This window comes from Pleurodeles waltl, chromosome 3_1, assembly GCF_031143425.1.
Source record: "Pleurodeles waltl isolate 20211129_DDA chromosome 3_1, aPleWal1.hap1.20221129, whole genome shotgun sequence".
Classification (NCBI taxonomy): domain Eukaryota; kingdom Metazoa; phylum Chordata; class Amphibia; order Caudata; family Salamandridae; genus Pleurodeles; species Pleurodeles waltl.
In genome coordinates, this window is record NC_090440.1 from 1,896,394,166 (window position 1) to 1,896,407,419 (window position 13,254).

The following is a 13,254-nucleotide window of genomic DNA, read 5'->3' on the forward strand; positions in this document are numbered from 1 at the left end:
CATGGGGCAAGCTGAAGTTATCGCTATGAGGAGCCGGTAGACGCAAATAAGGGCTATGCATCAACTCAAATGGAGTACACACCAGAAGGGTGAGGAGCAAACTAAGGTCTCACTCTGGCACAACAAAAGTTTCAGTGGGAACATATGGATCAGATCTTTAAGGAAACACATCACAGGAGATTTAAACAAGGGTTGTTGGTCCACTAAATGCTAATAGGCCGAAAGGGCAGACAAGTAATGTTTAACTGTGCTCAAGGCAAGTCCTTGCTGGGCTAAAGACAGCACAAAAAGCAGACTGTCTGAAAACTTTCTTGTAATGTGTCTGTGTGGCAGAAATTACATGAAGACACAAACTGGTCCGAGTGTCTAGCATAAAGATTTTGTTGATGGATGCATGGCCGATAAAATTACATTGACAACTCTGAGAGAGTGTTCAAAGGCAGTCAACTATTGCCACTCAATCTTAAAGAACTGAGGTGTAAAATGAGCAGGCGTGAGGAAAGACCCTGTTGTACTGCTTTGACAGAAGATCCTCGTGAAGCACCAGCCTGATTGAAGGACAAATGCTCATGCCAAGAAGTTCCAGACACCACACTCTCCTGGCCCGATTCGGAGCCACTAAAAAAATTGGTCTCTGTTGTTCCTGATCTTCCTCAGAACATTGGACAGGAGGGGCAGAGATGGAAGGGATACAGGAGTCATGTGTTCCACACTAGATAATGCATCTCCAAAAGGGCCTTCCTGGCAACTCCAACATGCAAAAGTGTTTACACTGCATTCTCAGCAAGAGCGAAGAGATTGAGCCAGGGCTCTCCCCATTACTGAAAGAATCCGTGTGCCATCTCTAGAAGTAGCTGCCATTTGTGATCTGCCAGGAGTTGGTGACTGCATTCATCAGTTCCAAAGGCATAGAGCCTCCTGGCACAGAACCAACGACTCCACTCTGCCATGTTTTTTGCAGTACCAAATGACAATGGTGATGTCCATGGTAACCTGAGCCACACTTCCTTTGATGGATGGAAGGAAGGCCTTAAACAAAAAGCCCCAACACTCCCAACAGATTGATCTGAAGGTGGCTCTCAGCCAGAGACCAGAGCCCTCTGCTCTCCACCCCTCAAAGATGACCTCTCCAATCCAACAGTGATCAATTCGTCCCCATCGTCCATTATGGCTGGGGTAGGGAGAGGAGTCTGCCACTGATGCAATTGCAGTCAATCAGACAACACTGGTGTTCTTTGCAGTCTCCTCTGAAATCTGGATGGAATACGATAGGTTCTCTAGATGCTGAGCTCACTGAGTCTTCCGATCCCAATGCAAGCCCACATATGCCATATGGCATAGTCCACTTGCAGGGTGCAAGAGGTCAGAAGCCATAAGGCCTGACAGCACACTCAGTGAGACCAAGGACTGGGGCTGAATGTTCAGTATCATAGACTGAATGCCCAAGAGTCACTGATCCAGAGGAAAGACACCAAATTGTACAAATCCAGATTTGCTTCAATAAACGGCAGCCTCTGAGAGGGTGTAACTTCAGCATGTTGACAGAAAACCCAAAGATGTTAAGAGGTTCGCCATCATCCTGAGATGGTCTATGACTGACAGTGGCAAGCAAGTCATCACAGTAGGAGATAACTGACAAACCCAGCCCCAGAAGATGTGCTAGAATCACTGCCATCACTTTCAGGAACACCAGAGGGGCACTGATATGGCTGAAGGACAGTAGAGAAAACTGAAAATGCTCCTGTGTGTAACATTTGTGGGAGTGCAGGATGGGAAAGTGAAAATAGGAATCCCACAGATCCATAGCTACCATTCAGTGTTCTGGATCCAAGGCAGATAGAACATGGGCTGATATGGGAATCTTGAATTTGTCAGTTTTCAGGAAGAAATTGAGAAAATGAAGGCTTTTTCAGCACCTGAAAGTAGCATGAGTAACATCCAGTACCTATTTCTGATGCAGAGATATGGTCTCTGGCTCCAAAAGAGTCTTGATCGCCTGTGGCAAAATGGATGAATAGTCCTCCAACAGCCGCTCTGGTGTTGGTGAAATGTGCTGCAGGTCTGAAAGGGTAGGTAGGGCATAACCTGTCGGATGTGATGCTCTCCCACCCATGGAGATAATTTCTTACTCTGCCTCCAATAGAGTGGCCATGTGCCACTGAGGGTATGTTAAAGCAGTTTGATGGCAGTAGCAGGGTGTGGGGACCTGAGCAGTACGTTGCCCCTGAGGGCCTGGAGGTTGTTGGCCATATCCCCAATGAAAGGGCTGTGGGATGGGAAGGCCTCAAGAGTGACAAAACTAATTGGGATACTGCTGAATGGGTGCGGAAAGACTTACTGGATGTGCCCTGCTGTCATTTAATTGCTCCAGCTATTTGACTGCCTTGTCTCCAGAGAGACCGATGGCATCAAATAGCATGTCCATTAGTGGTGGCTGAACGTCACTTGAAAATCTCACGGATCTTATTCACTCATGGCACCAAAACACCATGCTGATACCACCTGCCCTGCCCAAGTAGTAGGTGGTGTCAAGCCCAGAACAGATTATATACTTTGCTGCGTTCTGACCATCTTGGATAATCTGCACAAGGTTGGTGTGGAATTCTTCAGGGCCAATGGGCAAGATCTTGCTGATCATATCCCACAAAACATGCAAGTATCATACTTACAGGCATCAAATAAAAGGGAGGAGTGGCTCTGTGGAAAACAGTCCACGTTGCCGGACTTCTAGTAGGACATTATTCTTCCCTTCAGCACATGAAAGTTGCAATTGAAGGTCTAAAATGTAAGCAGCCCATCTAATCACCACAGCAAAACAAATGGATTCCTCTGAAAAGGGGTAGAGAGAGTTCAACCTGTTGTCTGGGAAAGTGTCTAACCCACTGTGGTCCTGAAGGTCCATGAAACGATTGTCCTCATCATCACCGTGATCTCCATCACCATGGTGATTGTGTTCAAATCCTGAAGCATTAAATATGTTAGGCATTATAGGTAAAGGCAGAGCTCTATCTGAGTCAGAATGTGGTAGGACTTGTTGCGCCAAACATTGAGGAAGGCGTGAATTTGGTCAAGGTTGTGTCTGGTTTGCTTCAGAGATAATGGGTTCTTCCTGCAGCTGCACTGACAAATGAGGGACTGGAAAAGATCGTGGTTCCAGATTCAAAGTTGGGTTGGGAATCGGACCAGAATTCAGGGTGGACCCTGTTGGGGAGTCAAGATGTGCACACAGTGTCGGGGACAAATCCGCTGACGGCAACCCACCGGGAGGCCTCCTCGGATCCTTGGAGCCGTACAGGTGGCAAAGATGTGCAATGTGGCCTTCTTGAAGGCCTCAACTTGTTGTAGCGTTGTCGATGGACCCAGGAATTTGGTGGTATTGGAATTAATTGTGGAATTGATACCTCGAAATGGACTGGGACCAAGATAGGGAGGCACCTGGACATCCACACAACCTCTCCTGACAAGAGTGACAGGATGAGGGAGAATGAACTTTGACTCCTTACACTTCTTTTTTGAATTGGACTTACCAAACAACGTGGTATGAGAAGAGGTTCTTTCGTGGGAACAGGCCACCGTCCTAGACGTTGACCAGAACCAGCCCGTATGTGCCTTCTAAGGTGTTAGGTGATGCAGAGTTTGTCTTGCGATCATGGATCACCTTAGGAATCATCCAGGCGCAGTCCCCACAAGACTTGGAGACATGCAAAGATCCTAGGCACTAGAAGTATATCTAGTGGGAATCTGTCACTGACATCTGCTTGTGACCATTCCTACAAGGTTTAAACGTAATCTTCAAAGGGGACATAATCCCTTCCACAGTGTAGAGAATCCATTTTTGACACAACCTAGGCCATAAGCTGAGAAAACAGGGTGGCGTGTATACATGGCTCCGGCATAACCTCTGTCACACAAGAGCAATGCTAAAAAAAAAATGCGGATCCAGAGTGGAGCTTGGGTGTATTTACAAAGTGAGGAATCTGGGTTAGAAGTATCCATCAGACGATGCATACTATCATTATTATTATTAATAATAAAAGCACACAGAGTGACAGTTTCTCCAGCAGGCTGTAGTCCAGTGCTGATATCTGTGTCAGTGTCATAAGTTCCACCTCGCTGTAAGCTGAACTGAAGAACAAGTTACTTACCTCCTGTAAGGCTCTTTCTGGTAAAGACTGTATCTAGCCACAGGTTCCTCACCTTTTGAATTTTGCCAGGTGTCAGACTGGATCCAGAATCTTTTCACTGATGTTGTTCCACCATCCTAAGACATCCCCAATCCCCACCACCCACACACGCAAGCAACCTCGCATCATACTGGACTCCTCTCTCTCCATGACTCAGCAAATCAATGCCATATCATCCTCCTGCTTCAACACTCTCCGCATGCTACGCAAGACTTTCAAATGGATTCCCCTAGAAACAAGAAGAACGGTCACCCACGCCCTCATAAGCAGCAGATTGGACTACGGCAATGCCCTCTACGCAGGGACCACAGCCAAACTTCAGAGAAAACTGCAGCTCATCCAGAACGCAGCCGCTCGTCTCATCCTTAACCTCCCTCGCCACAAACACATCTCCACCCACCTCATATCCCTACACTGGCTGCCCATCAACAAAAGGATCATCTTCAAAATCCTAATCCATGCTCACAAAGCTCTTCACAACACTGGACCGGCCTACCTCAATGAACAAATCAACTTCCACAACCCAACTCTACAGCTCCGCTCTGCCGACCTCACCCTCGCAACAGTCCCCTGCATCCAACGCACCACCTCCGGTGGCAGATCCTTCTCCCACCTCGCCGACAAAACCTGGCACTCCCTCCGCACCAACCTATGCAAGACCCAGGACCTCCTAACTTTCAAAAAGCACCTCAAAACCTGGCTTTTTGAGCAGTAAACCCTTCCCTCCCTCCCTCCCCCCTGCGTCTTGAGACCCTACCGCTTAATACATTTAATTGATTGATTGATTGATTGATTCCACTCTGAAAATGACATGCGGGCCACTCCTGCGTGCTGTCAGTTGCTTCCAACACTGTCCAAACCCCCAGATGCAGAGCCCTTTAAAGCAAATTGGCAAACAGCATGCAGATTCCTACAATTGGGATCTTATTAATGTATCAAGTCCAATGGGGAAATGGGACTGTCGGTGATAAATCTGCAGCTGGATAGAGTCTCTACCAGAAAGAGCATTACCAAAGGTAAGTAATTTGCTCTTTTGATAGAGACCTCTAGCCACAGATTACTTACCTTTTGAATGGTTACCAAAGCAAAATCTATTCAAAGGTGGGTCTTTGAGTGGACTTGAACCAGAAGACTTCCAAGATCAAGCGGACAAAAGACCCCTCCTGGCAAATCTGACTTTCCAGGCAATAATGCTTCACAAACATATGGAGGGACACTCACATAGCTGCATGGCAAATGTCCAGGACAGAGACTCTGGCGGTCAAAGACCGCCAGGGCGGAGGACCGCGGGAGCACCGCCGACAGGCCGGCGGTGCTCCAATGGGGATTCCGACCGCGGCGGTAAAGCCGCGGTCAGACCGGCACCACTGGCGGGCTCCCGCCAGTGTACCGCCGCCCCATTGAATCCTCCACGGCGGCGCAGCTTGCTGCGCCGCCGAGGGGATTCCGACCCCCCCTACCGCCATCCAGATCCCGGCGGTCCGACCGCCGGGATCCGGATGGCGGTAGGGGGGGTCGCGGGGCCCCTGGGGGCCCCTGCAGTGCCCATGCCACTGGCATGGGCATTGCAGGGGCCCCCGTAAGAGGGCCCCTAAATGTATTTCACGAAATACGCGACGGGTGCAACTGCACCCGTCGCACAGCTTCCACTCCGCCGGCTCGATTCCGAGCCGGCTTCATCGTGGAAGCCTCTTTCCCGCTGGGCTGGCGGGCGGCCTGAAGGCGACCGCCCGCCAGCCCAGCGGGAAAGTCAGAATTACTGCCGCGGTCTTTCGACCGCGGAACGGTAAGCTGACGGCGGGACTTTGGCGGGCGGCCTCCGCCGCCCGCCAAGGTCAGAATGAGGGCCTTTGTGTGCCAATTCAGTGGTAGCAGTTTTTAGCCTTGGTAGAAAGAGCACGTAGTCCATCCGGAGGCTACTTTTTTGGCCAGTGCAAAGCAGAGCTAAATGCAGAGCACAATCCAGCTGGAGTGGTTCTCTGCTGAATGCTGTCCAGAGAACCTAAAAAAGAGCTGATCGTACACAATGTTGGTCTTTGGTACATGTTGGAAAATGGGTTATCGGTAAGGGCAGGTAGGTACCTACACCTAGCAACAAGCCACTAACCTCCACCTAGGTACAGTTCGGTCTCAGTAAATTAATCCCAGCTCAACCCTTGGTAGCTTGGCAACGAGCGTCAAGGCTTAACTTAGGAGACAAAGTGTAAAGCATTCAAATATCACAAAACAGTAATCAAATAAAACACAGGAAACAGTTTAAAAATCCAAAACCAATTTATAAAAATAGTTTATATTTTTATCTTTAAAATTACACAAAAACGATTAAAATCGGTTCAGGGGAACCGGAGATATGAATTTTTAAAGAATTATTACTTTTCTAGCGCTTAGAAACAAAAAGCGCCAATCGGGTCATCTGGTTGCACCTCGACCGGGGCAAAGTCAAACTTTCAGGCCGACCGCGATGGAGCCCTGCTCGGCTACAGGTCGCGGGAGGCCTCGGTTAAAAAGTTACCTTCTGACTTAGGGCCTCATTATGACCCTGGCGGGCGGCGGAGGCCGCCCGCCAGGATGCCGCCCTCCATAATACCGCTCCGCGGTCAGAAGACCGCGGAGGGTATTATGAGTTTTTCCCTGGGCTGGCGGGCGGTCTCCAAAAGACCGCCCGCCAGCCCAGGGAAAAACTCCCTTCCCACAAGGATGCCGGCTCGTAATCGAGCCGGCGGAGTGGGAAGGTGCGACGGGTGCTACTGCACCCGTCGCGTATTTCACTGTCTGCTACGCAGACAGTGAAATACTAGCGGGGCCCTCTTACGGGGGCCCCTGCAGTGCCCATGCCATTGGCATGGGCACTGCAGGGGCCCCCAGGGGCCCCACGACAATCCTTACCGCCATCCTGTTCCTGGCGGGCGAGCCGCCAGGAACAGGATGGCGGTAAGGATTGTCAGAATCCCCTCGGCGGCGCAGCGAGCTGCGCCGCCTTGGAGGATTCTTAGGGGCAGTGGAAAACCGGCGGGAGACTGCCGGTTTTCCCGTTCTGACCGCGGCCAAAGCGCCGTGGTCAGAATGCCCAAGGGAGCACCGCCGGCCTGTCGGCGGTGCTCCCGCCCCCGTTGGCCCTGGCGGTTCTCTACCGCCAGGGTCATAATGAGGCCCTTAGTCTTTATTTTGAAGATTTTCTTCACCGGGACGAACCTGCCAGTTGAATCCGACCTCCTGGAGCCCTTGTCCGGATACGCGATGTGGGTTTCCTCGGTGGTGATTTTTTACCTTCGGACTTAGTCGTTTTTTCGAGATGAAAATCCTTCGACCGGGGTAAACCTGGATCTTGATCCGACGTCCGTGGAGCCCTTCTCGGATACGATGGCTGGGAGGTCCCGGTCAACTTTTTACCTTCGGACTTAGTCTCTTTTTCGGATGTTTTTCTTTACCGGGACGAACCACGAAGTCAGGCCGGGTCGCGGTTGAGGCAAGCCGGCTAGAATTTCCGCGGCGGGTCGGTCCCTCTCTGGAGCTTTTTTACAAACATTTTCAAATCTTCTCCAAACTTCTGGGGCTTCACCCAGATGTTCTTTTAAGGTTCTTTTGGGGTCCACAGCTCACCCCAAGGGTCCAGAAGTTCTGTGATGGTCCTCGGGGGGTGCGGACTTCAACTCCCAGAATGCACCTGGCGCAAACTCCTTTTTGGCCACTGGACTGTGGTCAGCTGGTCACTTTTTCAGGAGTTGGTGCAGGGGACTCTGGATAGCAATTTTTCACCTGTAGCAAACAGGGAGTCCCTCCTTGAACCAGTTGAAGCCAGGCAAAGTCCTTCTTGTGGTGAAGCCCAAGTGTGCAGCTGGTGCAGTCCTTCTGAGTGCAGGTTCCAGGTGCAGGCCAGGGGTCCAGCAGGGCAGTCCTTCTTCTCCTTAAGTTCTTTCTTCTTGAAATTTGGTGGGGATCTCAGGTGTGGGGGCAGGTCTGCCAGTTTTATCCTTGCTCCTGGGTGAAAAGCAGAGTGGTCCTGGTCCTCCAATCAGGTACAGGGTCGTCCCCCTGTGATGACCACTTCCTGGGAAGTGTGGCAAAAATCCATCCCAAAAGGCAACAGTCTCTAAAAATCCAACATGGCTGAATCTGATTTTTGGAGGTTACATCTGGCTGAGCCCACCCACTGGTGTGGCTAAAAATCATAAACACACCCTCTCCTGCCCTCTCCTAATCTAATCAAGGGGGCACCTAGCTGTCTGGGGTTGCAGGATGTGGGGGTGTTGCTGGGTGCTCTAGATGTCCTTCTCTGCCTTTGAAGACCAGTTTGGCAGCCCTCCCCCTTCCTGCCTCACCATCTGCTGAGGGGAGATTCTCTCCCCCAAGCACATTCCTTTGTGTGAAGCCAGGCCACTTCACACCTCATCAAGGCAGCCTGGCAGAAGCTGCTGCAGGCTGGCCAATCAGAGCACAGCAGCAAAAACAATGCAGAGCTGAAATTGGCAACTTTTTAGGTAAAGTCTAAACTTTTTACCTGAACAAGTTATATTAAATCCAACAACTGGAAGTTGTGGGATTTATTACAACAATTAATTTGATACCAAATTCTTGGTATGTAACATTTAAGGAGACTTTAAAATTTAAAATAAAGTCTGCCCATTCTAGCCTATGAAGGCCATTTACTTCAATGAGGGAAAAACGAATTTGGCTGTTTTTACCTCACCAGGGCTTATAAATCTATTTTTATAAAGTCCCTGCTTATAGTTACATGGCACCCAGCCCTAGGGGCACATAGGGCACACCTTAGGGGTGACTTATATGTAAAAATAAGGTAGTTTAAGACTTTGGAAGTACCTTTAATTCCAAAGTCGAATTTGCATATAACTTTAATTTAAAAGCAGCCAGCAAGGCAGGCTTGCTTTTAAAATGACACTGGGCACCTCAGCAGTGCACCACCTATGCTGTGGTCCCTAAACCTACATGCCCTACCATATACTAGGGACTTATAGGTAGGTTAACTTAGCCAATTATAATTAGCCTAATTTGCATATCCATTTTACACAGAGCACAGGCCCTGGGACTGGTTAGCAGTACCCAGGGCACCATCAAAGTCAGGAAAACACCAGCAAAAAGAGGAAAATGGGGGCAAAAAGTTATAGGGCCTCTGCAATCAGCCCTGTTTTCTCACAGTACAATAGAACGGAATGCTGGTAGAGTGATGATTTGACCGATGTGGAGCAGCATCACAACTTGCAGTAGGAAGGATGCCAGTGGCCGCAGGACCAGTTTGTCTGGGAAGAAGGAAGAGTAATGTGGATTGACACAAAGACCTTGAAGCTCACCACATACTGTGCCAATGTGAGGAATGTAGTCTTGATGGCAAGGAGCCATAAGAGACAGCTGTAAAGCTGTTTCAGCAGAGTGCACATTAGATAGGTCAGGACTAGATTAAGGTCCAACTGGGACATGACAAAATGAGAAGGGGGAAATGTGTTGCAGCCATTTAAAAAAAATCACATAACAATCAGTGACTTAAACAAGGGCTGATTTGGCAACCATACGAAGGCTGAAAGGGCTGAAAGATAACCCTTAACTGTACCCAAAGCAATGCCTTACCGGGCAGGAGACAGAACAAATAACAGAATTTAATTTGGTCTGTAGAGGGTCTATCTTGTGAGTGCTGCACCAAGCCTCAAATCAGTTCCGACAACAGACGTATACAGTTTTCGTCGAGGGGCTCCTAGCTGCCAAGATGACATGAACCACCTCTGAAGGATGGTTGAAAGTGTTCAGCTGTAGCTGCCCAATGTTCAAGCATGAAGGTGGAAACTGATATAAAATGGAGAGATGGTCCTCTGTTAATTGTTGGGGGGATCGTGGGAGGTGCAACAGACGAAACAGAAAGGGCAATGAAAAACCCTTGCAAACTATCTGAAGGACCCACCTGCCCGACGTGATCGATTGCCAGTCCGGTAAGAATCATTGGTTTCTGGCTCCCACTGGGTGGCTGTTTTTCTGAACGCTAAAGAGGTCTGGCAAGTGAGGTGGTGGGGGTGCAGGTGGTTGGGCGGTCGGCTGAACTTGGCCACAAGGGAGCACCATGGCCCATACCACAAAACTTCTTGTTTCCCTATGGGGGTCGGACAAGTTGAGGGTAAGAGGAACCTCAGCTAAAGCCGCGAAAGGAGCAACAGAACTGTTGCAGTTGGCGGGTGGGTGGACAGGCCCAGATTGCAGCGGTAGCCCACTCTCCTTAAAAAACGCTCAAGAGCAGTGTCAGCTTTGTCCCCAAACAGGTGAGTCCCATCACAGGGCATGTTCATCAGGGAGGACTGGATGCTGCAAGGGAACCCAGTTGATTACAGCCACGCATGGCAGGCAAATGGCAACACTGGTGACTAACGCTGCTCGATGCAGCAGGTGGTGTCCAAGTCACAACGAATTGTGAACTTGGCAGTATCACGGCCATCTTTAATTGCGTGAGAAAGCACTTGGCAAAGGTCTTCGAGCACACCAGGGAGGATCTGTGGCACTGAATACCAAAAGGTGTGTGAGTAACAGCCAAACAGACAGCTGGCATTAACAGATCAAAGGGTCAAGCTGGTAGATGAAAAGATACGTTTTCCAAATGTTTCTACTCACTTAGATTCTCTATATGGGAAAGAGGTAGGAAATGGGTTGGGATTAGAATGGTTGGTGGAAGCTTGCACCATTAGGATTTCTGGCAAGGGAAGCTGAGAAAGAACAGCAGGGTCGCCAAGGCTGGATAATGGCACTTGGCAACTTGTCTTAACTTCTTAAAACAAGGTTTGGCCCAAGCACCCAACAATGTATTGTGTCTCGTTAAAGGAGAAAAGAGGCTCAGCAGATGTTTACCCCGGTTAGACATTGGTTTTAACCTCAAAAGTGGCAAGCTGAGGTTCAAGAACTTCAGCCGCAATACTCATTATGATGGTGTAGGAAGCAGACTCCTACGTGGCTGGTCCAGGAGGAGAAAAGAGAGCCGCCTCTAAAGTATCAAGGCTAGTCACCTCCTGTAAGTACTCATACCAAATGCAAACTCATCATCTGAGTCATAATCATTATAAGAGTCAGTTCCAAAAGGGAATTAAGAGAGTGGGGTGAAGCGGCGCCTCAGGCAGATTCAGGCGCAACATCGATTGAGGTCAGACTGGCGTAGGAAAGGACTATCGCCCGCTACTTCAGGTGGTGAAGTAGGCATTGGTGTTGATGTGTCTGGGGCCGGTATGCATTGTAGCGCCAGGAGCTACATCGGAACAAGAGCAGGAGGGTCAAGCAGGCACAGAGGGCAAACCTACTGGCAGTATCCCAGGCGGAAGGGTTCTTGGCGCCTTGGGACCCTAAGGCGCGCCATAGGGAGTTGGCATGGATCCAAAAAGTCAAATCATGGCTGCATGTAACACTTTGATCTGGGATGGCTCAGGGCCCCCCCAGAAACATGTGTTATGCTTTAAGCAGCTGCAGAATCTGTTACAAAGTTGGCTGACTTCAAGAGCGAGAAGGGTGGAGTCACCCCCACGCCTATCCAGGGAAACAAGAGTGGCGTGAGAAAGCAGAACCCATTTTGATTTCTTGTGTTTTTTACCCTTACTTGAGGACTTGGAGCGCAACAAAGACTGGCCTCTGGAGTAGATCCACTTGCTCCGGGAATAGGACCGAGAGCTCACTTTGGATGCAGAGTGGGACTTAAAACGGTCCAGTTGCAGAGTCTTCCTATGAGTGATAATGTAGAGTATCACCTCGCATTACCTGATGGCCTTTGAGTTCATTGACAAACAATTTCCGCAGGCCTTGGAGTCGACCACAGGCCCACCTGATGGGAATCCGACACAAACAATAGTTTGCGACAGTCCTTGCCGGGCTTGAAACCTGTTATTTTAGGGGGTGACATCTCTTGTATATTGTATAATTTAGCTTAAAAATCGAGGTAAGTGTCTCAGAGAGATGAGAGAGAGCTCCAGATCCACGTCTGGAAGGGCAGAAAGAAAGGAACTGACTTCATCACACAGGGGTGGTGCCTATATAGGCCCTGCACGTCACTTCTGGAGCAGAATGGCATCAATGTGTGAAGCTGCAAGGTGCCACTTTCTGGCATGCAGAGGTACTGCTGAAAAGTTTCTGGATCCAGTCTGATGCCTGGGGAATATTCAAAAGGTGAGAAATCTGTGGCTAGCAGTCTCCATCAGAAACCATCATCACAAACTGGAGGTCACTCAATAAGCAACCAACTCATATGTTACATCAGTCTGTTATTTGGCAGGAATTTTATAAAAAATTGGAAGCAAATACAGCTGGAGTCTGACCTGATCTATCTGCTAGCACACAAAGCATGTGTGAAACTGTTCCTCTTACTCAATGGTTGTGAATGGTCTGCAAATGCATAAGTGGCTTCAAACTCTAATGCTCTCAATCAGCTCTTGATTGCAAACAATACATTTTAAAGCAAAAATTAAAGAAAGCAAGAAGCACTTCTTTCTGAAATACATTCAGAAGTCTACACTTTTAAAGTAAATTAAAAGTCCCCCACCTACCTGTTGCACTATTTCCCAGATCATACAGGTTGTGTCCCTGGACCCAGACATTATATGGATTCCACAATGGTCTGTGGCTAAACAGGTAACAATATCTAGAAACAGGAGGAAGAAAACAGGTTATTTTAGCTGACAGCAGTGCTACAGGCTAAAGGATGTAGGAAAAGACGGAGCTAAAGAAGACCGCTGTGAGTTTATTTTGTGAAAAAGATGGCAGCTGGACAATTCTTCTGAGAATACACCTAGAAAGACAACAAGTGTGGAGAGGCACAATGAACGAACACCCCTTCTACATTTACAGATGGGTATACGTGAAGTAAAACCTTACAGAGGTCTTGAGCCATGTCAGTTTCCTTGGTGTGACCATGTTTTCTGGATTACCAGAGTGTAGGGCCTATTACAGCTCCATGAATGTATTTACCTTACTGCCCAGTTTACTTTTCCCGGCCATCCAATTTGTGTAAAGATTGCTTAGTAACTTTAGAAGCAACAATGGCAGCATGCAAAAGCCCAACACTCAAAATGTTAGAAAAAAAAATATTTCTATTCATAAA

The 13,254-nt window shown here is 48.7% G+C and overlaps 1 protein-coding gene across 4 annotated transcripts in view; it reads right to left on the bottom strand.

Moving 5' to 3' along the window:
- NBEAL1 (neurobeachin like 1) overlaps positions 1-13,254 on the bottom strand; it is a 672,403-nt gene that overhangs the window by 41,729 nt on the left and 617,420 nt on the right. For all 4 annotated transcript variants that reach the window (XM_069226032.1, XM_069226034.1, XM_069226033.1 and 1 more), the window contains exon 50: positions 12,701-12,795. In XM_069226032.1, the coding sequence (XP_069082133.1) occupies positions 12,701-12,795 (95 nt within the window). The remainder of the gene's footprint in view (positions 1-12,700; positions 12,796-13,254) is intronic.